The following is a 25,512-nucleotide window of genomic DNA, read 5'->3' on the forward strand; positions in this document are numbered from 1 at the left end:
TTATACTTTTTCTGTTTATCTTTTGATAGTTCGAAATCCGTCGACCGAAGAAAGCTCGTCGTAATTTACCTCAACTAATGAGAAAGAATATGATGGAATTTGATATGACGTCATCACCGGTGTGTTATAATAAGAATAAGATGGTACAAGTTAGAAATGAAGAAATAAAAGAAGAAATAAATGAAAGACAAGAAGATGAACGAATTAAATCAGCAGTAGAAAGATTATCAGATGATGTAGAATTAATATCTGATTGTAGTCGACCTTATAGTCTACCTACTGTATGTGGTAAACATAAAGATCTCAAGTCTATTTCACCTCAAACTGTAAGTAATATTCAAGCTTTTCTTTATTTATATAAACTACCCATTTGAAATGGTTATTTGATAGAATATTAATAATGAAATATTTTATATTTGATCTGTATAAATATTAAGCTTATCAACTATTTTCCAGGTTGAAGATTTATTAAATGGTAAATACACAACTATAGATAATAATTATATGATACTAGATTGTAGATATCCATATGAATATGATGGTGGTCATATCCAGGGAGCAGTTAATACTTATATTAAAGATTCTATAGATAATTTATTACAATTACAAGATAAACCTAGAATCTTAATATTCCATTGTGAATTTTCTTCACCGAGAGCACCTACACTGTAAGTATCAAATATCTCAATATCTTATGTATGTAGTATATCAAGCTTAACAAATCGAACGTATACTATATTTGAATATATGTGTCGTGTATAATAGATTAGTGCGCAAGATTCTCGAAATTATACGTCATATGTTTCCTTTTTCAGATTACGATATCTTCGATCTCAAGACCGATTATTGAATAGTGATAATTATCCTAGTCTATATTACCCAGAAGTCTATATTCTAGATGGTGGATATAAAGCTTTTTATGAACATACACAGGTAAATATATTTCTTTTTTCATAAATAGAATTATTACAATGTTAGAATTGAATTATGTGGTGTTTAGTAGATTAGAAGTATTTAAAATCATATAAAATCATATAATTATTGTAATAGGCGTTTTTTCAACACTTCGTAGATTATACTAAATAATTCAACCTTTTCATTTTTCAGAATCTGTGTGAACCCCGTGATTATATTCAAATGTTAGATCCTAAGTTTAGTGAAGAATTATCAATTTTCCAGAGTAAAAAATCTCGAGGTAATAGAAGTAGAGAAGAGAAGATAAGAAAACTTCGTGTTATCAGATTTTAATTGTTTAAAATTGTTATCTATTTGTTATCGTTATTTATTTTATTATTGTTAAATTATTGTACACTGTTATTGAATAACAATCAATCATTCTACAAGTTTGTTTTCTAAATTTGAATTATCTATTTCTCGCGATGTCTTGTAATGCATACCAGACTATTTCTATACACTATACATGGGTTCTAACATATAAACCCAAAAACCAAAAAATGGGACGCAATTTGCAATTTCCCTCATGTCGACTGCATCTTATTATGAAATATTATTCAATAATCGCCAATGTTACTGAGATTACATTTATACGCCATTTTAGAGCATAAGTCAAATAAGTTATGGATAAGTTTTGTTTAAGCTGAAACACGCTGGTATACGTCACAGTATGGTGAGCTCGTCAATATTGTTTGTGTATGCTAATTTTTGACGTATAACTATGTATGTCTAGCGTTTAGGTGTATGAAATAAATATCAGGTCCAAACCGCAATACTGTATGTGAATATATGTCTTAATATATTAAACTTGTGGGCACTCTTTGTGGAGCACTGAACTAAAAATATCGAGCAATTACCGGGTATATGGCAAAACACCAAAACTAGATCTAGAAACTGCTTATCTAACATTTATTAAACAAATTCAATTAAGTCTATACATAGAAATGAATAGTTAAAATAAAATACTTTCCATACTTTCTTTTAATGTGTTTGTAGATTTTGTCATTTTACAAGGTACGGGTAGGTAGGTAAGTACAGTGCGTCTCTCCCCGATAATAAGAGGGCGATATGCTCGAAATGTCTGTTTTGATGTGCATGCTTTATCGAAATTATACTGTATATGAATATATGTCTTAATATAATAAACTAGTGTGCACTCTTGTGCACACCAAAACTAGATCAAACTGCTTATCTAACATTTACTACACCCTTTTAAAAAAATTCAATTAGGTCTATACATAGAAATGAACAGCAAAAATAAAAAACTTTCCATGCAGTCCTTTAATGTGTTTTGAAGATTCTATCTTCCCTTCAACTTATTATAGTATACAGGTATGTAAATAACTTCTATCAAAAGGCAACTAATTTACTTATTTTGTATAAGTACAATGCGTCTCGCCCTGATAATAAGAGGGCGACATGCTCCAAATCTCTAACTGTTTTTGAACAAAGGAACAAAAAGACACCCCAGGATCACAAACCCGTATTTATATGCGCTTTACGAGGGTTGACTGAAAAGAACTCAGCCTATCGGGTTGAATCAAATTTTTGCATCTCTGCTGCCAAAGCTTTTAGCAGCGGTACAAAAATGTAGCAGTTTCCAAAATTTGTTATGCATATGATTTTATAGCCCAATTTGGCTCCACAAAGTTTTACGTGTCTCCAAAAAGGGACGGGTAGGATAGATTTCTTTCACCCTTATTTGACAATAACTACAGATAGGTAAATAACTATCAAATAACTATCAAAAGGCATCTACTTTACTTATTTTGAATAAATACAGCGAGTCTCTTCATAATAAGAGGGCGACATGCTCCAAATCTCTAACTGTTTTTGAATAAAAAATAGCAAAAAGACACTTTTTAAGAGTAACTAAAGTATTTTATTCTATGAGCTTTGGGAAATATTAACGACGTAACCAAGTCAACAAGAAATAGTTAAAACCATACGTTTTATCAAGTGAGGTTGAAACGTCTCAAGGACCCTACTGTCTGGAAACCAGATATAAATATTGTTTTTCTAATAAAATTGAAATAACCAAACAATACGACACACACGCCAAAAGATAAGATGAAATATGGTACAAATCTTTTATTATCTGTAAGAATTTCAACAGGCTTTCAAATTAGCAACAAACAAGACTGATAAAAGCCCAATTTGATGATTAATATTAGAGTTATCCCGAGGTAACACTGCATTTTAACATTAAAAAATTTTTATTATTGTAAACTCTGCATATACAAGTAAAATATATAACACAAATCCTTGCTGTAAAATATTGTGTGTTCTCTTGCATGATAATCGCATGCAGCAAGATTATGAATAGTTCGTGAAGTGAATAACCTATCGCACTTGAGTGATTTAACTTAACTATCAACTTGTATATATATTGGCCATGGTATAGGAGCTTTTGCTGATAAACATACATGCCTTAACGCTTAACCAGTCTATTGTGCCGTTACATTTATCCGTTCTAGAATTAATTTACAACCATAATTTTGGAATGTATGTATAGACGGAACCTTGGTTTCGGATAGTTTTTTTCTAATGAAATATTTAATTTTGTATACATGATGTTGTATAGCAACACTGTTCATTCAAGCAGATACTAAGCAATGGATTGAGGCCATAATCGGGATTTATACATTTTATTAGTGAAATTATTCTGCTTTAGAGCGATTTACATGCCATAGAGAGGCGAATTAAAGTTTGACAAAAGAATAAAACCTTCATGTTTTACTCCTTGAACCATTTTGATTACTAATCATTTTCAATCATAACTTATTATATTTCTGTTTTAATTACAGTCATTATATTTCTATGTGAGTAATATTTATATCCACACTGAATACTGTTCTTAATCCATGTTCACCTTTCTTACAATAAAGAGAGAATGAAGTGATAATGATTTAAGATAAAATACATGACGATATTTATAGTGATAATGAATATAATGTCGAGTGAATTATATCATTATGATTACTATCATTTTCTATCATAACTAATTATATTTCTGTTTTAATTACAGTCATTATATTTCTATGTGAGTAATATTTATATCTATACTGAATACTGTTCTTAATCCATTTCAATCTTTCTGAAAGTTGACTTTTATGTTGTTATATGGTCCAAATCAGGCCGATTGGAAAAAACAATCCTTGATGAAAGGTCATTTTTAGATTGAAGAAGGTCAGTATATCTGATACAAAAATATTGATTTAAAGGGTTTCGGCACGGCACATGTTAAACTGTGTTATTACACTATGATTTATCTATTATTGTACCTTTTGAATTATTACAATGTGCAAATGATAATTAAATTCATTTCATTTAAACGTGTCTTTAATATCTTTCAAGCCTTGCATGAATACTTCGTATTATCCAGTATTATAAGGTATATCACAAGCTATCTTTGCCTCTATTAAAGTTATCTATACGTTGTCATAACGTTTTATATAAGTCTATACAACGTTATGATTTAATAAAAAACAACAATTGTTCAAATACACCAGCGTTTCAAGGAATTTTTTATACAATACCTTAGGCTGGCTAAATCGTCAAGGTGTAACAGGGCCATTATCTACATATCATATGAAAATATTTTATATATGCTAGACGATTTTAGTATCTATATTCTTGTTACGATTTTACAAGTCAGATGTTGGGGATACAAAGCTGCAAATAAAATCTAGGTTGACGAATCTTCAGAAACCAGTTTATTTCTACCACTCTGAAATTCAAACTTCTGTAACAATACAAAACCATGCGTAAGTTAGCAAATGATTCGCCATTACAGTTTCATCTTCCAACAATAATTGGTATCAATCTGTAAAATTAAATCATTCTTCATTACTATTTTGAAAAAAAAACATTCTGTCATATGGACTCTTGCCATAAGGAGCTTGATCTTAGATGCAAGGGAGCACATGCTCTGTTTTTTCAGTTTATTAAGGACAGTTGTCTTCCTCAGGCGACCATAAGCGTGTATTGATGGATGATTGTGGAGATCGTCGTGCTCGCCAAAGGACACAAACGATGCAGGTGACTAGGAGGTCGCTGTCACAATTATAGTTATGAAAACACCTGAAAATTGTTTGGCAATCTAAGGGAGCACAAGATACATAATAGCAGTATAACGTGACTTTTATGATAAGGTGACTATTGACCGTTTTTGAATAGCTATGCGATACTGCTTAAATTAATTACAAATACGTGTATAATTCTATTAAAACTCTCTGACAGGACTGCATCCATATCAATCGATTCCTTTTTCACATTTTCTATTAAAATACTCACTTCCGGGTTAATCATGTTCTTAAAATCATGTACCCCTTCACCATAAAATCTTATAACTGTATGGGAAATCTTTCTTAATTTGGCCAAAAGGTTATTATAGTCTTTAATTCAAATGTCTTGACCTCCCTGGTAAAGAAAAGATGGTGGTAGATCGTTAGTGACGTCACGATAAGCAGACTTGGTTAAAAGTTTCCTAATAATTCTAGAACTGTTGAGAAATATCATATTGTATCCAAGGAATCGGTTATTTCTCCAAATCGTAAAGCAAGTTTCTCTGCAGCTAAAATAAGTCTTCTCTTGCGATAAATCCATACATAATTTTAATAGATTCCATCAGGGAAGGACCTGGGGTAGTCTCCCCTTATTGTTGGTCACCTAATATATATAATTGAGAAGAAAGAATATCACAAGGTAAATCAATCAACTCATTTTCCACACTATAGTTGTTTATAAAATCAAACTATATGTGAAATTGGGTCTTTAGTCCATTTAGGCATTTCAGCAAATTGACCTGGATCTTACCCAAATCAGTATAAAGCTGAGATAAAAATGAATTATAATTTTAGCTCAAAACGTTATCAGAAGAATCAATTGAAAAAAAAGTTAAAATCAGTTAAAAAAAAATAACATAACATATTGTGTACATTTATCTTGGTTGTACTTAATACATCGTAATACATCGTAACTCCATCGCGTCTGTTATAAACAACTTCATACTGCGTTTATTTTGCTGCTTGGATGAAGTAAGTACAAAACACATGTTATTTATATACTAAGGTTTTGCTCTCTTAATTCTTTTGAATATATAGTAATAACAAATTATGAAAATCAAACTACTCCCAAGTCTGATGTTTTGAAAGACTTTTTGAAAGGGCATAAAACGGCTCATCAAAGTTTATAAGAGCATTTCCATTTTTTTAAGGTCGAAAGATTTTTTTGCACAAATTTGTGAAATGTATCCCTTAACGTATCTAAATATAATTTTCGACGTTTTTGATAATAAAAAAAAATGTTGCATACTGCCCCTTTAACAACCGTATTTTATTTATAGATTTTGCACTGTGCATAAAGTACACAAGATTCATTATATTCAAACCTGAACGAGGTCTCTAAACATTTACATGCAAATCAAATGTTACCAAAATTGGAATAAAACTGAAATCTCGATATGGTGCTTAAAGCTCAAATTTGACATCTGTATAAAAAATCCAGTGCAACTACGGTTAACAAATCTATGTGCATGGCCTATTAACTTACAACACGCTTGAGTAACAAATAAACTTATATCATGTAGCCTACATCAGGTAATTTGATATATAATCGACATATTATAGAACAACTAAATATAGGCCTGTGCATGAATAGTAGTAGTACATTTGTAAATGTAATTTAAGACGATCCGACTCGGGAGTGAAACGCCTAAGCTTAAATTGATTGTCAGCAAAGTAAGTCTTTTATATAATAAATATCATTTTCAGTCCATTTTCTTGTTAGTTTTTAGTGTCAAATATACGAAAGACTGGTAGGGGCAATCCGACTTCCGTCTTTTTGCCTTTTTTACGAAAAATTGCGGAAACACTTTGGGCATGCTGGCATATATTTTGTGGTCAAAACGTATGAAAATGAGATTTTCAAATTGGTAGATTTTGGGGGAACAAATCATTTTTCCACGCAAGCTTTGAGAAATACGCCCATCCGTGGGATTCATACATCGTTTAACCATAAAATTCAATCAATGTGAGGTTAATTTGAGAATTCATTATAAAAGGCAGTAGATAACTGGTTGAAAGATTTATTGAAATGTTGAATCACATATGTTGTCAAAAGGGTGCCCGAAATCGAAAAAATACTATGAGACGTGTGTTTTTCATTTTAGGATGGTCAGAAATTACAAGAGAAAAAGTAATAGAGGTCATTACGGGAATGAAAAAATGGCTACAGCTTTGAAGGCTTTAAGTGAGGGCATGTCACTACATCGTGCAAGCAAGGACTTTGGGATACCCCCAAGGACATTAAGGCGTCACCGTGATAAGAAAGTGTCTCAGCCAGGGAAGGTAATGATGGGACGTCATAAGAAAGTGTTTTCAGATGATTTGGAGAAAAAATTGAGAGATCATATCATAGATATGGAGCGGAGGATGTATGGATTAAACACAAAAGATCTCAGACGCCTTGCATTTGATCTTGCTGAAAGTGCCCAAATTTCTCACCCGTTCAATAAGGAAAGTCGAATGGCTGGCAATGATTGGCTTTTTAAGTTTTTGAAACGAAATAATCTAAGCTTGAGACAATCGCAAGGTACCAGTTCGTCCCGTGTTAATAGGTTTAACAGAATAATAGAAAATCAGTTCTTTGAACTGTACAGATCAGTCCTACAGTCTCACAATTTCACCGCTGACAAGATATGGAATATGGATGAAACTGGACTTGTCACATTTCAAAAGCCTGTGAAAGAAATTACATTGAAAGGAACAAGGCAGGTCGGAAAAGTGAAAAGTGCAGAAAGAGGTGAAATAGTAACTTTTATATGTGCAATGAATGCAAGTGGTGGATTCTTACCCCCTATGTATATATTTCCAAGACAACGTATGGTGGATACACTCATGAACGGGGCACCATCTCAATCTGTGGGATGTGCTAATCAATCTGGCTTGAGTGATTCAGAGCTATTTTTTAAATGGCTCGAACATTTTGTTACTTTTACAAATGTTTCTAAAGAGTCCAAGCATATAATTCTCCTAGATGGTCGTCATAGTCACAAATCATTGGCTTCTGTTGAGTACTGCAGAGAACATGGCATAGAAATACTTACCTTTCCACCACACAGCACATACAGGATGCAGCCACTGGACAAGGCCTACTTTAATTCTCTGAAGAGTACCTTTAATATCTCTGTTGATAGCTGGATGGTTGCAAATCCTGGAAAGCGGGTCACGATTGACGAGATTGCTGAAATATCAGGCAAGGCCTTTCTGCTGTCAGCAACATCTGAAAAAGCTGTAAATGGTTTTAAAGCCTGTGGGCTGTGGCCCTATGACGCAAGTGTCGTCTGTGAGAAAGACTCGATTGATGAAGAAATGACTGAAGAAGAGCGCCCGTTAACAATATGTTCGCCTGGATTGGATTCAGTTCAATCACAATCAGAACAGAAAGGATCGACCTCAAATGCATCTGCTCAATCCACAGTATCAACGCATGTTGCCACTGAAAAGGCTGCAACAGCTGTATCTACTGAAACTGCTCTTATGAGAAATGAATCCTTTACTCCAATCACGTGTACTGGATCCGCTTTTATCAGGACTGAATCTGCTCACAAAGCCAAATCTAATGGACCCGCTACTGTAAGAAATGAATCTGCTCCCCCATTTAAGACCACTAAAGCTGCTTCTATGAGTAATAAATCCTCTCTTTCAAACACATTCAATGCATCTGATTTCACCGAAAAGCAGTCGACTCCATTAACAGTATCTCCATCCATTGATAAAATGTTCCCGCAAACATCTATTATACGGACTTTTGGTGATGGGCGTTGTTTCTTTAGGAGCATTGTCACTGGCTTAAGTGTATTTTTGCAAATTGCCAACAGGACCAAACATGGAATCTTGACAAATCTGGAATTTGCAAAACTCGAAAGGAAGATGGCGGATGAATTAAGATCAAAAGCACTTACATATCTGATAAATCATATTGAAGAATTCAGATCATTTGACGTGGAACATGTTAATGTAGATCTTCCGCCAGCCATTCGATATAACAAACTTGCAGATAGGATAGCTGCCATGTCCAGCCCAACCACTATGCCCGGAGAGTTAGAAATAATAGCAACAAGCAGATTTCTGCAGAGTTCAATTTCCATAGTAAATGAACAGAATAGAATCATTTCCAGATATGGAGAACATTTTCTGCAACAGCCACTGGTTGTGCAGTTTAAATCAGTGGGAGAGGGTGTTGGACATTATGATTGTGTATGTAAGTTTGTCCAAAAATCAAAGAGGAAGACTTTACCCAGAAAGAACATCAGGTGAAGAAATCAGAAATTTTATAACAAATCGCCCAACTTTGCCAAAAATATAAAAAAACAAGACCTAGAATCAGAAAAGAAAAATCAACAGTTCTTCTTTATATACAATAGGAATGGTACCAAAACATAATCAACAGAAACATTCAAAACAATGAAAAGAGACAAGTAAAAAACAGCAGCAAAACCAAACAGACAGAAATATAAGGAAAAGAAATCACAAGTATTTTACTGACGAAACTGATGATGAAGAATGGCCTTGTCTAACATCCTGTGAACCTTGTAGAACCACCAGACCTGGTGCTTTTTTGGGTTCAGTGTCAAGACGAGAACATGAGATGTGCACACCAGTGATACTTGCAATTTAATTACCCAAATTATGAATCTGATGTTGAATCTGAATGATTCGTTCACAAATTTTTAATGACTCCATTGGTTCAAAAATTTATAGTATGCTCGCATTCTGAATGGCGGAATTTAGTTTTAAACAGTTGTTCAAATATGGATTGTTCATATAGTTAAATAAAAATAGAATAGAAATAGGAACCATTTCAAATATTAATCATACTATCTCATATTAGTCCTCCTTCGAAATAATCCACCTGGTTTACTTTTTGTTTGGTGACCCGTCAAAGATCCCTTCCATATTGGATATATACCCAGCAGACAATAAGCGTTTGTGGTATTTTTCGAAGCTTAGACGCCGTAGGAACTACCTGTATTTCAAATATTAATCATTGTATCTCATACTAGTCCTCCTTCGAAATAATCGAAGTGCCATCTCAATTACTTTTTGTATGGTGGACTATCAACGACACCACCCATGGTGCGTATATACCCAGCAAACAATAAGGGTATTTTTGAAGACACATGCAGAGTAATGCATCACTTTCCAGATTTTTTGTCGCCGCAATGCCTAGCAGGTCATCGTGGCAAGGCGTACCATTTTAGAGCTTTACACCTGAGTGCAGCGTTGCATCCTGTTCATGCACTGTACACGAATAAGTAACAGACTGAATAGGCTATAGCACTACTTCTTTATGCATAGTTTAAAGGGGCATTCTGTTTCGTAGGGTGAATTTTTTTTTTTGCTCAAATTTATGAAAACTCTATACCAAAACCTAGAAAATTATGTCCTTGAACTAATATGAAAGTTTGACTAAAACAAGTTCTGCTGCTATAAAACATTTACGTTAACTTTTAAGAGTTCACAATGCTTTTGGGAGGTGTTTGAAAACTACTGAGCAGTTCTAAGAAAAATAAACACCTAATTGTAGAGATATATGTCTCCTACGTATTTTAAAGGTTTTAACTAAAAATATCGAGTCAAAAGTAATATAAGCTGGTTACATAACAATTGGTACCCCTTGTGTTTAATTAACCCCTTTAAAACAGATTCAAATAGATGCATAGGTAAAAATGGCATATCTCTCAAATATTTTCAGGTATAAATAACTACAATGAAAATCTTGCATACTGCAGAATCGCTATATGACAGAGGAGCTTACTCGACTATGCAGTGGGTTGAGTATGTGGTGGAAATAACAAGCATAGTAGAAATTTATATACAAGTAATTACAAACGACATACATATAAAGTACATCAAATAAAGCCGTCGTACATTCAGGGTAGCTACCACGACCTGAACGCGTGGTTTGGTTTATATACCCAGACATCGGCTGCTGATTGGTGGAGCGCACACGTGCATTCATAACAAACTATTGCACGCATTTGGCCTCGTTCCTTCGTTGGTTAACGATGTTGACTCGGAAGTTGTTGTACAAATATAACTGTACAATCAAGACTGTAAACAAGGGATAACAGTATCGTTTGTTCATTGTTCACGCTTGGTTCATTCGTCAGCAGTGTTGCGCCGATTTTGCGCACTGGCCACACGACATGAATTTATGCGTGCCAAATTTTTGAACATTTTTAACTTCTCTCTACGACATATCATACACCCCTCGCACACTCCTAGCGCCCACTCCTAGCGCTCATTCACACAGACTTTTATCATCGAAGTGCGGATTATTCTGCGAACAGAAGTCAGTGTGACTTTAGAATGATGTGTAGGCCTACAGTAGGTTATTTGAGGTACATGTTAACATATTTTCTGAGGGATTACATTGGTAATGGTGTATAAAAATGTAGACGAGTTTTTCAACGCGAATGTTGCATTCATTCACGTGATAGAGAAGATAAAATATATCCAGTCTGGTAGACAGGCATTTCATCGGACACAGGTGTTCTGAAAATAGGGTTTGAAAGACTGTCGGACCTAAATGAACGTATACACCTTATCAATTTATATAATTAGCTAAATTAAAACAAGGCTTTAATTTGCTTATAATCGGGAATAGTCTGTTTGCGGTGGATTTTTCTAATAATTTCAGACGTTTATATCATATATATTGATAAAACATGTAAAAATTCAATGCCAATTTGACCCCAAGGTACCTGATGGATATTGTGTTTAATATGTGATGTGGCCGCTGTGAAGGGTTCTATGTGGGTATTAACGTGATTTAAACAAATTCATATCAGGTAAGGCAGCCCTGAATGGGGCATGGTTACAGATCCCCGTTTGGTGTAACCGGTGTGCTAAGTAAGGTACTAACAATGCCTTATGGGCTGCCTGCATTGAGTTGTCTCTTTTTAAAAAAAACAGTGGTATTAAATGACAAACATTGTACCCTGCTTGGCGTGAGAACTAGCAGCATAGGGACAAGAGAAATATCTGCTACCACAAAACATCACAGGAACTGTATTTGGTATCACAAAACACCAGAGGAACTTATCTGCTACCACAAAACATCTCAGGAACTTATTTGGTAACAAAAAAAAAACAGAGGAACTGTATTTGGTACCAAAAACATCACAGGAACTGTATTTGGTATCACAACACATCACAGGAACTTATTTGGTATCACAACACATCACAGGAACTATATTTGACACCAAAAACACCAGAGGAACTGTATCTGCTACCACGAAACATCACTGGAACCGTAATTAGTACCAACAACACAAGTGGAACAATATTTGATACCATGGAATATCACAGGAACTGTATTTGGTACTACAAAACATCACAGGAACTGTATTTGGTACCAAAAATCACAAGACGACTGTATTTGGTACCAAAAATCACAAGAGGACTGTATTTGGTACCACAAAACATCAGTGGAACTATATTTGGTACCAAGAAAAACCACCAGAGGAACTGTATTTGGTAACAGAAATCATGACAGGAACTGTATTTGGTACCAAAAACACCAGAGCAACTTATTTGGAACCACAAAACATCACAGGAACTGTATTTGGCATTAGAAAACATCAGTGGAACTGTATTTGGTACCAAAAACACCTGAGGAACTGTATCTGCTACCACCAAACATCACTGGAACTTATTTGGTACCAAAAAAAAAACCAGAGGAAATTATCTGCTACCACAAAACATCACAGGAACTGTATTTGGTACCACAAAAACAGAGGAATTGTATCTGCATAAAACATCACTGGAACTTATTTGGTACCAAAAAAACACCAGAGGAAATTATCTGCTACCACAAAACATCACAGGAACTGTATTTGGTACCACAAACACAGAGGAATTGTATCTGCATAAAACATCACAGGAACTGTATTTGGCACCAAAAAACACCAGAGGAACTTATTTGGTACCAAAATAATAAACTCCAGAGGAACTGTATTTGGTATCACAAAAATAAACTCCAGAGGAACTGTATTTGGTATCACAACACATCACAGAAACTTATTTGATATCAGAACACATCACAGGAACTGTATTTGGTATCACAACACATCAAAGGAACTATATGTGATACCAAAAAACACCAGAGGAACTGTATCTGCTACCACAAAACATCACTGGAACTGGTACCAACAACAAAAGTGGAACAATATCTGATACCATGGAATATCACAAGAACTGTATTTGGTACTACAAAACATCACAGGAACTGTATTTAGTATCACAACACATCACAGGAACTATATTTGACATCAAAAAACATCACAGGAACTGTAAATGGTACCACAAAAAACAGAGGAATTGTATCTGCTACCATAAAACATCACAGGAACTGCATTTGGTACCTTAAATGTCTGTTAGATGTAGTAATAACCTCGCTGTACTAAAATCTAACTACTTAGGAAGGCATCTTTAAATTCGGTTTTGCTTCGTGGTCACTGTTTCAACAAATAGAAAATAACTCTCCTATAAATCTAATAAAATGTTTATTTTAGTTGTAATAGTTCTATTGTATTCAAATATCTTAATGAGGGCTGACCGCTTGACTGATATATACGTCAAAAATCGCGAAATTCAATTTTAAAATAACGTCTGCGCAATTGTGTGTGTCCATTGTTGTTGGCGTAGAAAGGTGTTAATTGTTTGTCGTCAGATGTTACTCAAGATTTGCAATATAAAAAAGTGAACAGTGTTTCAGTAGACCATCCTATCTTCGACAATTACAATCAACATATCAACTTACTTTCAGCATGAAATTGGGCTTTATATTAATTGCACTGGTGGTAAGTTGTATGTTAGTCGAGATGTTGGCAATGTGTCGAGAAAAAAAAGGTATGTCATTATAAAGTTTTATGAAGAAAAAATGTTTAAGTTCCATACTTCATACATTGTCAATATATCGCTCAATACGCAGGAAGCGCTTACGTGGGCCCTTTCCGTTTGATTAACGGTACGAACTCGCGTATGTGCTAAAGAAATAAAAGAAAGATAACCACAGCGTTCAGTACAGTGTACAGTATTTGTCTGTACACTTTATAATATCAAAAATCGGACTTCATCCAGCTTTGTTACTTTCAGAATTGTGGCGAAAATATCAGGAAGCGTACGACATCAATGATTACAATGAAGAAAATCTTTTATGCTCGAATTAACAAGGAAGTCTCGAATGGATTCAATGGTACTTACCTGATCAATGGGTAAGCTTAAAAACGATTTCTCTCAAGAATTCAGATGGGAAATTATAAATCACCGTCTTCATGATCATGCATAACAATGCCAAAGCTTGTTTTGGATTTTTGTCTACTCTGTCCAACATCGTCAAACATTTGTATGACGATGTACGACCGTGTAAGACCGAAAATGGAGAGAAGATACTATTTTTGGAAGGAAAGCAATTAAACATGCATACTCGAAGCAGATTGTTGCTGCATCATTTTCGTTGCAAATGTTCGCTAATGGGAAAGGGACTGGCTCCAAAGAAGAGACTCTTCAGGTGTTATTGAATGATTCACAGTTGACCCATCGAATTAAAAAAAATTTAGCAAAAATATTAGCAAAGATGCTACCGTAAATAATCCATTCACTGTTCACCCTTTATCCGTGCTGTCACATGGGGAGGCAGTCACATGTTATATACGACTGTTTATTTGATAGATAACTAATTTAGATATTGCCAACTTTTTGTTGGGAAGATGAAACATGCAGCTAATAATTTGAAGAACGTCTTACATGTTCTACCATGTTCAAAGTTGTTGGGAAACACGATCAACCATTTATCTACTAACACGGTCATACAATTGTTTGGCGATGTTTTGAACAAATGTTTAATCGTGTTGACGGGGCTTTAAACGTTGCTTGATACAGCAAAATTATTTTATATTAACAGCGTCATTTAGTTTTTTCTTCTACTTTCGTTAGTTTCTTTCAGTTTTTCGGGTGTTTACATCTCATTGACATCGATTATATTTTTCCCACGATAAGATTTCAATTTCTCAGATATTTTGTTTAAGATTATTTCTGTTATCAAATGAAGATATTGTTCCTGCATAATGTGTCTATCGCAAAAAAACATTTAGACATATAGTAAATATACCCATTTCTGTTGAATTTTTTCCGGGACTGCTTGTGGACACAAAAGAAAACTTGAAAAAATTATTAATTCTCCATTTTATTTTTCTGTGTTCATTTTACAGAGAGACGTTTGAACTACCAGTGGCTTCTACAGGGGTATTTCTTTACACTGACGAAACAATACCATATTGGTTTTCGTCATTTGGAAGGATGATCATCTATCATTTCTTCTATGAAAGTCCATTAAAAGTATGAATCAACAATTCGTAATCACTTAGGCTAGTACATAAAGGGCTCTCACACCATAGCGATCACGTACGTTTGCGAAAAAAAATACGGTTATAAGTTTCGAACACAACTCCCATACAACAGAGTGGTGAGCTGTGTTTGGTACTGATGACCATTTTCATAATTCGCAACTATACGCAACTAGTAATCTCTATGGTGTGAGGGGGCACTTAAAAGAGTGTAATGCCTTTTGGAGAGGTACCCAGGAGAAAATTGTGGGTGATTATAATGTAATTTAATTTTGTAATTAAAACTTTTTGAGGGTAGGCCTATGTGTGGTGTCCAAAGACGACCACTATGCATTGTCACCCTTAGATGTGCGCAAGTTGCCTGTTGTGCACATTATGTTTTATCACGTTCATTATCTATACATATTTTTCATACCCCCACAACTTATAAGGTGTAAATATATCGTAGTCTTCCCCGTCTGTCTCTTGGGCTTTCACGTTCAGTCAAGGATTAAATTGGAAGCCTAAAATAAGTGAAAATTTGAAAATAAATGTTTTTAAATTAAAGATTTAAGGTGTTTTTGATCAAACTGTAAAGAAATATGTTGGTTTCAATGTGTAATTACAGATATCAAGATTATATGAGAACGGTACAATAAATGTGCAGTATCTTGGAAATAAATTTGATCCCTTGTGTGAAAACCTGAACTGTTAATATGAACTGATATTTGATCAGGTGTCTATTCAGAAGAAAGAGTTAGTAAATCAAAGTGGATGGTGCATGTTTGTCTCGGTCTTGGCACCTTACCCTCAAGGTTCGTAATGATTATGTTCTCAATAACCAATTGTTCTTTGGAAACTTTTCCGAATGATGACAACACTAGTGGAGAATGTCAAATTTTCGGCATACATGCGTTTCTAACGCCACATAAGGTGAGCGTTTGGGGTGGGGGAGAGTATCCTGTACTTCCTTTAAGCATGAGTGTAAGTTGTCTATCAATAACATAATGAATGATACAACAAAATACTTTTAGGCCAACTCTACTGAAACCATGCATCATATATGAAAATGAAAATGCCAATACTTATATAAATAGAAAGAAGAGGTGTTCTAATGACTTGGAAAAATAGCAGTTGGTCTCACATGTCCATAATTAATTCATAATTTGCTAAATTAGAAGAGAATTACAAGCAGAATTCCAAGGAGTGACCGATCAAAAAAGGTCAATAAGTCTTTTTTTTTTTTTTATCCAGACTGTACATACATGATCATTTATGACAGGTTAAAACTCTTAATTATATGCAATAAGAACATGATATGATAAAGAATACACATAATTCATTAAAAAATAAGGAAACCCATCTTTAACATAATATATTGATTCAACATTGATCATTTATACCATTTCAGGAATAGAAGGAACACGGGTGAGGATTTCTGATTCAAAGTTGAGATGTGAATTAGATGGAGTAACCAGTATTCCTTAAAACATCACAGACTTGAAAACACTCTTTGAGTGAAATAAAATTATTGCATTTTACTTCCCATGATCATTTCCTTATATGCAGTCAGTAACACACTAGTAGTAATTTTCTATCTATTGATGTATTCCAATGAAATGAAATCCACAGTTCCTACTTGGTCAGTGCTTCTATAAGAGAATTTCTCTTATAAAACCTTATACTAGTCATGGCATAGTATATTATTCAGTGCACTTTCCTCTTGTCAGTAATGCATATTGGGATGGAGAGATCGGGGGCGTCATGGAAAGAGCGTTTAGTTGAGCTGATGGAACAGTCTTATCCATGTGTATCCATATTTATCCAAGGATGGAGAACATAGGATTTTTTTAAATATAACTCAGATAACTATATAAGTCAGATATCGTTCAGATCCTGTAAAAAATCTTTTATAATATATGTTGTTGCTCGTATAGTCCTCTCAAGCTTTGTACAATTAAGACTCACGATACAAGAAAAGTACGTTCTTCTTTAATTTATCATTTCAATATACTAACTATTGTGAAGAATTTACAATAAATAATAAATACAGTGATTTAAAAATTTCAAATTACAAGGATTCGCTCCTCTAAATTTCAATTTAATCATTCAAAAGATTCGAATTTTTGGTAGAACTTGAATTAGATGGTACAGTAGTTATTAGATTACTGTGATCCTTTGATCTAAAAATTCTAAAAATCTCTAATATTACAATATAATCATAACAAATTTCATTTAAAATTGTAAAAAAAATTCTGTATGTATAACTATCAAACAAAAATGTCCAAAACAGAGACTAACTTCAAAATCTTACATAGAGAAGCTTTCTAATTTTAATAGCAAAAGGGTCCAAAATCAAGAATTTATCAAAAAGTGTGATCTGATTGGTTTCCAAGCATTTCAGTGATAAACCAATCAGATGACTGGAACACTTTAAACATCCTTTATATCAAAATTTTACAATTTGACATCACAATAAAGTTAAATCTTATATTTTTGAAAATATATACCCGTACTTTGTAATAAGTGGGGTTAAATAAATGTATTTCCATCATTGCACACTGCCTTGTAGACTTGTCAGAAGGAGAGAAGTAAGAAATATAAATCTTATGTCCAATTCATTGAAACTTTATACCAAGACCTGGCACATATCTATAAACTTACATAATAAATAAACATGAATATGAATTGAGTCTTGAAACCTTCACATTGCATCTAATGCCCTTCTTCATTCTTATAACAATCAGGTGAAACTCAGACATAATCAAGCTTCAATTGATTTCATTTACATCTCAAATAACCAAGCCTTGGTATAGTTAAAGTTTGTGGACAAGAATATTATTTGTGAGCATAGTTAAACTGATTTCCAAATTTATCACGAATACGTTTATAATCTGCAGCATCCAATCTAGAAGTTACTCTCTTCATAGCTGTCCTGTAATTAGATTAAATATAATAGTAAAACTGTTGTATACTGTTGGGATCAGGTTAGACTATCAGGTCTATCAAGTATATATCAAATTTTATTATAGATAGTAGAAAGTAATTTCTGAAAAGTAGATAGGCTTCTAATATCCAAAGTCAGTTAATTACAACGCTTCAATATAATTCTTTTTTAATTCTAAAGCCTTAAGACTATAGTATCAATACCAAAATATTTCACTGTTAAAGTAGTGCTCAATACATCATTGTAGAGTGATATAGAAATATTAAAACAGAACTTGAAACATATTGTTATGAGAAAAGTTTTTCAATGAGTAATGTAACAATTTTACATGTTTTGGTTGTTCCTTTGGATTTGAAACAGTTAAAAAGGCAGTGCTCTTCTAATAACAATTGGCTTCAAACAGAAACAAAATATTCTCACTGTTAAAATTGTGCTCTGTACAAGAGTGATATATAAATATGAACTAAACAAAATTCAAACTATTGAAACTGTTACCTATTAAATACTTTTTTCTCCAGTCTGTTTCTGGAGGTATTTTTTATTTCTTTTACATCAGTTAAATTCTCATATTTCTTATTTTTCTTTTTGCCTTTTCCTTTCCCTTTAGAGGAACTGGAACCAAGATCTATACCTAAAGCTCCTTCAATGTCTTTCTCTAGTTCATGATCTCTCCAATCAGCCATTTTACCTGTAATATAAACCTGATGCATATATCCCATCCCATGAGAAAAGATGATAACTTTGATTTAAAATCTCCTTTAATGTCAACACATTTTCCAATTTCATCAAAAATGTTCAAATCAACTTTTAATCAGACATAAGGTCCTATCCAAATAACTAAATACATGTTATCTCTTAGACATAAGATTGCATTCACCCAATTCAATGCAAAATCATAGAAAATAACAAAATATCAAACCAGACAATCTACACACCTTCAGTCTTCAACAGCTGCTCTTTTATTTTCAGTTCAACATCGTTTTCACTAGTTGGCTGACCTGTTTTATCTCTGCCTATTATTTTACCATGAAATGGACACTGTTAAAGAAGAAAATGTTGGTGATTAAGTTTGTTACACAGTAGGATTATATATAAATTCATGATATCTTTAATCCAGGCCTGTGCAACCTACGGCCCGCGTGGTGATTTCGTGCGGCTCGCAGCGTTATGTAAAATTTGAGAGAAATGTGGCCGGCAAGCAAATGCTTCGTTTGCTCTTGCTTGTCACTGTCGGTGTGGCCCGCAGATTGTCGCTGCCTATTCTGATTCGAAACCTGTTATATCCGCGCTCTTATATCAAAGTATGACGTCAAAATGAATCTAACAAATCAAATCATTAACGAGGTCTGACCTCTAATATGTCTGTTATTTGCATATTGAAATACGTTATTGAATAAATGACTCTTAAAAATTGCATGTTTCTCATTAATTCCATGATTCATTGATGGTTGGTTACGTGGCCCACGGCCTATTCGCATACCCCATATGTGGCCCGCCGTTACGAAAAGGTTGCACAGGCCTGCTTTAATCCATGCATTCTATTGTAATTTGTCAATAACGTGACCAATTTGTAAGTTAGGCTGACTGAAGTAAGACAATTCCAAGTATGTTTTTATTGGGATAATTATCTAGGGTACACTCAGCAAGAGAAATTTTAATACAGACAGAGGAATTAGCTTACTAAGTGACAAGGAGATTTATACACCAAGCAGCGAAAAAAATGTAGCTGTTAATGTTTAAGAATAAGATATCATAGCTACGTCCAAAAATTATACAAGGTTTACATAACCAGATGAAAGACATACAAAATTCAATACCTTTTCTCTATCCATTCTTTGACACAGTGAACCATTAGGTAAAGGAGTTCTACAAGACCATGAAACTGGTACAAACTTGCCAGGGTAGTGAAAGGTTCGAGTTGTTAAAGCCTTTACATCATGCTGAAATGATATTTACCAGTATATCAATTGCTGAAAGAATATATACACCTAGTCTGCAGAGATATAGTTATAAACCAAAAAGATATTTACTCCTCAACTTAAAACATTCTCTTATAATAATAATAATATTAATCAATTTATTAGGGTAAGAAGACATTAACATTCTTTTTTAACCAAATAAGAATCTATTTTGAATCAGTCTTACATAATGGACTAATGTCTGCCCTAACTTTCTTTCATTATATACATCAGTTAATAGTTTCTTGACAATGATGTAAGAGATTATCTTCTTATCCAGATGAGACCTATACTATTTTTGAAATTGTTAACAGCCTAGTAAAAGATATATAGCCAAAACTCATGTAAAATACAATATAAGTCACCAACATGAAACCTTATGATGCAAAATAAGCTCTCTTCTTACTTTAGATGCAGAATCCTTTTCGATTTCAAATTCTGCCGGTCTCCAAATGGAGGAATCATTTCTGAAAATAGAAGAATATATCATAGTAAGGGTGGATTGCTTCATCCCTAAAAACTTAGAGAGGATAACTTCTTATTCAAAACTAAAAGGGATACTTTCATCCCTGAAGACTAAAGGGGAATAATTTTTACTGAAGATTAAAGGGAGATAATTTGATATAAAGCTATTTGAATAAACCACTGTCTTATCAATTAATAATAATTATTATTAATTAAAATTATCAGATATGAGAAAATACCATATACATATAACTTATTTTTTTTTGTAAACATTATTTTATTCATGAGAAATGGATTAGGGAACAGACTTTCACCTATATGACCATGACCCTTTATAATATACTGATATAACTTACTTCAGGACCATAGGTTTCTCTATTTTGTCTTGATTTTCCCAGCATTCAATATCTGGACCAAAAGGAACAATTGGTATACTATTTTGAGATTTACTGTGTTTAGTTTTGGAGGTACTTGGTTGATTATGTTCATCTGTTATTCCTAGTTTATGAAGATTAGCTGCTCTAGAGGTAGGGTCATCAGTGGAGGTAGAAGTATTACCCATTGTCCAATCTTTAACTGTCCTTTTTCTGCCTCTTTTTTTCTTCGGATCTTCTTTCAAACCCATTTCTATCAAATAGATAAAGAGACATACTTTAATAATATTATTGTTGTTCATGGAATTTTTATAAATCTAAAGAGTATGTAATAAAAATATTTCGATATCCAGCATTTTCTCAGGGAAATATCTTAGTGGGGAGGTGGATTGTCTTCTGATTGACAATTAGGTGCCATTGGACAATCTGGTGCCACAGCCTGTGCTTTCGAGAGTCGGCCTCGTGTCAACTTCTACAACTAATAACCCAATTAAGGGATCTAAGTCAATTTTACCACCGATCTAATGAGTACCACATATAACATATTAATCATTATTCTTGTGGTGAAACTAAAGCATTAAATGGTTCCTATCCATCTTTCTTACTCAATGTACTTTTTAAATGTTATATTGTCTAACATATTATCTTGTGCACAAAGAAATAACATATTTAAATAACATGTATGAGAGTTCAATAACAGTGGATTGTTTACCTGTAGCTGTTAATAGATATAAAGGTACTTCAGCTTCATAACCTTCTTTCTCTGGTACTTCTTCAAACTCAGAATCTTCATCCTCGTCTATATTCATAGAAACATTTTACATTGAGAGTAGGACTGTTTAATTGGTTCATTGTTACAATGGTGAATACTTCTGGTATACGTTTTGTGTCTTTCTAAATTCACAAAACCATATTCATCCAGATTCATGTATTTAGCAACCTCTAAACTGGGCACAAAACCACAGTAATAGATAACTGATACAGAGTATATGGTATATTCTCTGATGCTAATTTTCAAAGGGGTAAAATCCAGTCCACAACTAACCTGATTCAATTGCTACAGCTTCTTTTGTTAACTTCATTTCTACACTCTTATCTACTAATGTTTTTAATTTACTTTTTAAATCGACTAAATGTTTCACTTTATCATCATTCTCACCAGCCTTTGTTAAAATCTGTAAAAGAGAAAATTTTCTAAATTTATCATGTGTATCAGGGTCAATTTTCACCAATCCAATTTTCAATCAAATGTCTGTGGTTCCTTAATTCCACTAAAACTAAGTGTTTGATAATCACGAAGGGCCTTATATGATTGAAATATATTTTATATGTGAGTTTTACCTCCTACTCTTCTGCACCATGTGAGCTAATGAAGATGGCAACATCATGCAGGGTACAATGAGGGAAATTTTTCCAGGACAGCTACATAAGCCTGCTCTTTTTTTCGATTTCCGACTATTGAGGGATCTTTAACATGTACAGCATGTAACCTTGGTTTATTCTCCCAAAAAACTCCCATTTCGAGAGCCCATTATATTAGTTTAAGAAACAAGAATATATTGCAAATTATTGACATAAATATTGAAAGTGAAAGAATGTATACATCTAAATATAAGGAGCCATACCTCTAACCATTTTGTAAATTTCAATAAATATTTTTTCCGTGCCAGTTGAACAGAATCATGTAAAGTTCTGAATATATCTTTATTGTCCTCTGTTTCTTGGATCACAAAATTGTCAGAACTGATTTTAATATCGAGGTTGTATTTCCGCGTTCCAAGACCAAAATCAGACACAAATGCTGTTTGATCATTGAGATTTGGTTCCATGTCACTATCATTGTCACTATCAGCATCACTATTTTCACCTGATTGGTCTTCTACCTGAGATTCATTCGGCATGTTATCATTAGTTTCACTATTTTTAGAACCACTTGGATCCTCAGAATTATTTGTGCACATCCTTTCAGTCTCAATAACTGAAGAGTTTAGTTGAAGAGCACTGTGGTTTATATAATCATCATTGTCAGTATCACCTTCATTCAAAATAAAGAAATCATCAGGTTTGGGTACCAGCAGGTTTAAACAATTTTCTATCTCAGTAATACATGTCTCAATTTCAGGGACCATATCTGAATTAAGACAAATGGAGTCAGTAAAACGTTTATTGGACAAATTTTACTCAAACAAAGTCAAAACTATATGATTCAATAACATCATCCAGTTTTAAGCACTCATGAAATCATTATATATTTCTACTATATTTCATTACTTTAGTATGTAAACCTCACACTATCAACATGGCTCCATTTTCATGGTGGTTAATGATAGTAAAATATTTGTATTGATTACATCACAAGGCAATACTCATGAATCATTTATGAGTATGAAAAAGGGTTGTTTGATGTTTCCACTTTTTGTATCGACTATCAAAGTCTGAACATGATGTTGAGAATGAATTACCTGTCATTTCTTTCAGAACCTTGTCTAATTTTTGATTTAAGACAATTCTTTTTTTTCTTTCTATTTCCTCTTCTCTTCTTCTTTCAGCTAGAGTTCTATTTCGGATATCATTGAAATCAACCTAAAATGTTTAAAAATTACTATAAAATATAAATTTTTTACAGGGATTCTATTGTAACTTTATGACACCAGGTAAGTTCACTGATGAATATATACTCATATTGACTATTCTTGAGAACTAAATTTTATGTTCATTCTAAGACGTAGTATCACTTTAAAAGCTCATAGTTTTAGTTGGATATTACTAATATCTTTAGTTGGTCTGTCTAACCTAGTTTGTGTGGATAAAACATTATTACTTTAGAAGTAACCCAGAATGACACAGCCCAAATGCTAAAGAAATAAACTCATACAAATTCAATGTCAGTAAGATAAATTCAATTTAAAAAAAATCCAAATTAACTGACCATTTTACAAGATTTTAGGAAGTTATATCCCAAAACCAATTTTTTATAGGCTTCCCCAAACTTCTCAAACCATTGCTGTATAGACTTTAATGTTTCTGCTCGTAATGTTCTAGATATTGCAATTGGAGCAGGTAGTGGTAAATCATGATTTATTCCTGAAATACAATAGTTATATCATTATAATGCTATGCAAATCAAGGATAGACTTCCCTTTCTACATATAATAGAGTTTCAATACATTCATATTAAGGTAGGTTATATCCATGTAAGGAAGTGAAGAAAAATTGAATCTTCATGCAGCGAATTGCTAATTGTGAGAAATTGTTGCGAGTTTTTATTTATTTTATTTTTATTTAGATTTCTTATTCATATAATATTCCCCTTTAAGCTGATGGATAAAGCAATTATGATGCTAATCTATTCATTTAATACCTATTTATGCAAAATAAGGGAAAATCTGAAAATGCAACTTACCCACAGTTAGTTCTAAAAATGTTTGGAATTCAGAAACAAGTAAATCTCGAAAACAATGTGATCTATTGAATAATTCATCTATTATCTTGAAACAGGACAGTCTTATTTCAGCATGATCTTTCTCCAATGTACTCATCAACAAATGATAAGCATGCTTCACATAAATATCAGATATCCTAAAATAGAAACCATATAATGAGCTTGTATCTACTTTAACAGATCTTTAGTTTTAATTTATTAAAACCTGGAATGCTAGTACATATATATGCAATAAACTCTGAGGTGAGACATGAAAAAATAGCTCAATAAATATATCTAACCTGCAAATTTTCTTTAATTTCTTCATTAATGACTCATCTACAGTTTTCTGCCCAGATAGAGTTATTTTCTCTATATATTCTGACATCTCCTCACATAAATTATGATCTAAACAACTAGCACTTGTCGAAGCCATGGCTCTTAAAAATAGAATTTAAATTATCAAAAGTTTGTAAGAAATGCTTATTCTACCGCAACGCACAATAATGACCAGCATGTGAAACTGAAGCTTAACAAAAAATAAATCATGCCAGTTGAAGATGTATCGCAATAGTGTTCAGAACTATTTTGATGAATAAATTGTTGTAAAAAAATTTGCTGACAAGGCATAGCTGTGCTCTCAACCAACAAAACCTTAATTTGATAAAGTCTAGTTTTCCTAAATAAAATAACATTTGACCTTTAATTGGTGTAGAGCTATCAAGCTTATAACTATGTTAACTGTATGATTTCCACATAATCAAACAATTTGATGATTTAATTTCCTTAAAGGGGCATTCTGCTTTTTTAGTGGGTCAAAATTTTGTATGCTCAAATTTGTGAAATCAATACACCAATATCTAGAGAAATGTGTCCCTTACATATCTGAAAGTTATAACTAAAAATTTTAAATATTTAAAAACATTATGTAAGTTTACGTTAACTGTTAAGGTGTGTTATGCTTTTTTACAGCTGTTAGAAAACTACTGTACGGATTT

General features: G+C 33.1%; 4 protein-coding genes across 4 annotated transcripts; 3 read left to right on the forward strand and 1 right to left on the reverse strand.

Moving 5' to 3' along the window:
* Positions 1-140: 140 nt before the first annotated feature.
* LOTGIDRAFT_115531 (hypothetical protein) lies at positions 141-1,248 on the forward strand (the record flags this gene model as incomplete). Its single annotated transcript, XM_009054047.1, has 4 exons — positions 141-326; positions 457-668; positions 816-933; positions 1,108-1,248. 4 exons carry the CDS (start codon positions 141-143, stop codon positions 1,246-1,248), a joined length of 657 nt encoding a protein of 218 aa, XP_009052295.1.
* Positions 1,249-7,127: 5,879 nt separating this feature from the next.
* Positions 7,128-8,147, forward strand: LOTGIDRAFT_115278 (hypothetical protein; the record flags this gene model as incomplete). Its single annotated transcript, XM_009054048.1, has 1 exon — positions 7,128-8,147. A coding segment is annotated over one exon (1,020 nt), but the record flags the coding sequence as incomplete, so codon positions are not given.
* A 5,645-nt stretch (positions 8,148-13,792) lies between these two features.
* Positions 13,793-16,837, forward strand: LOTGIDRAFT_159534 (hypothetical protein; the record flags this gene model as incomplete). Its single annotated transcript, XM_009054049.1, has 5 exons — positions 13,793-13,825; positions 14,121-14,239; positions 15,236-15,362; positions 16,086-16,164; positions 16,761-16,837. 5 exons carry the CDS (start codon positions 13,793-13,795, stop codon positions 16,835-16,837), a joined length of 435 nt encoding a protein of 144 aa, XP_009052297.1.
* Positions 16,838-18,187: 1,350 nt separating this feature from the next.
* On the reverse strand, positions 18,188-24,950 carry LOTGIDRAFT_159535 (hypothetical protein; the record flags this gene model as incomplete). The annotated part of the gene is made up of 13 exons (XM_009054050.1): positions 18,188-18,284; positions 18,792-18,984; positions 19,232-19,334; positions 20,114-20,236; positions 20,661-20,721; positions 21,076-21,346; positions 21,806-21,892; positions 22,139-22,268; positions 22,719-23,224; positions 23,556-23,676; positions 24,023-24,177; positions 24,497-24,672; positions 24,817-24,950. 13 exons carry the CDS (start codon positions 24,948-24,950, stop codon positions 18,188-18,190), a joined length of 2,157 nt encoding a protein of 718 aa, XP_009052298.1.
* Between the last annotated feature and the right edge of the window lie 562 nt (positions 24,951-25,512).

Source organism: Lottia gigantea (assembly GCF_000327385.1).
Source record: "Lottia gigantea unplaced genomic scaffold LOTGIsca_21, whole genome shotgun sequence".
NCBI classification, from domain to species: domain Eukaryota; kingdom Metazoa; phylum Mollusca; class Gastropoda; family Lottiidae; genus Lottia; species Lottia gigantea.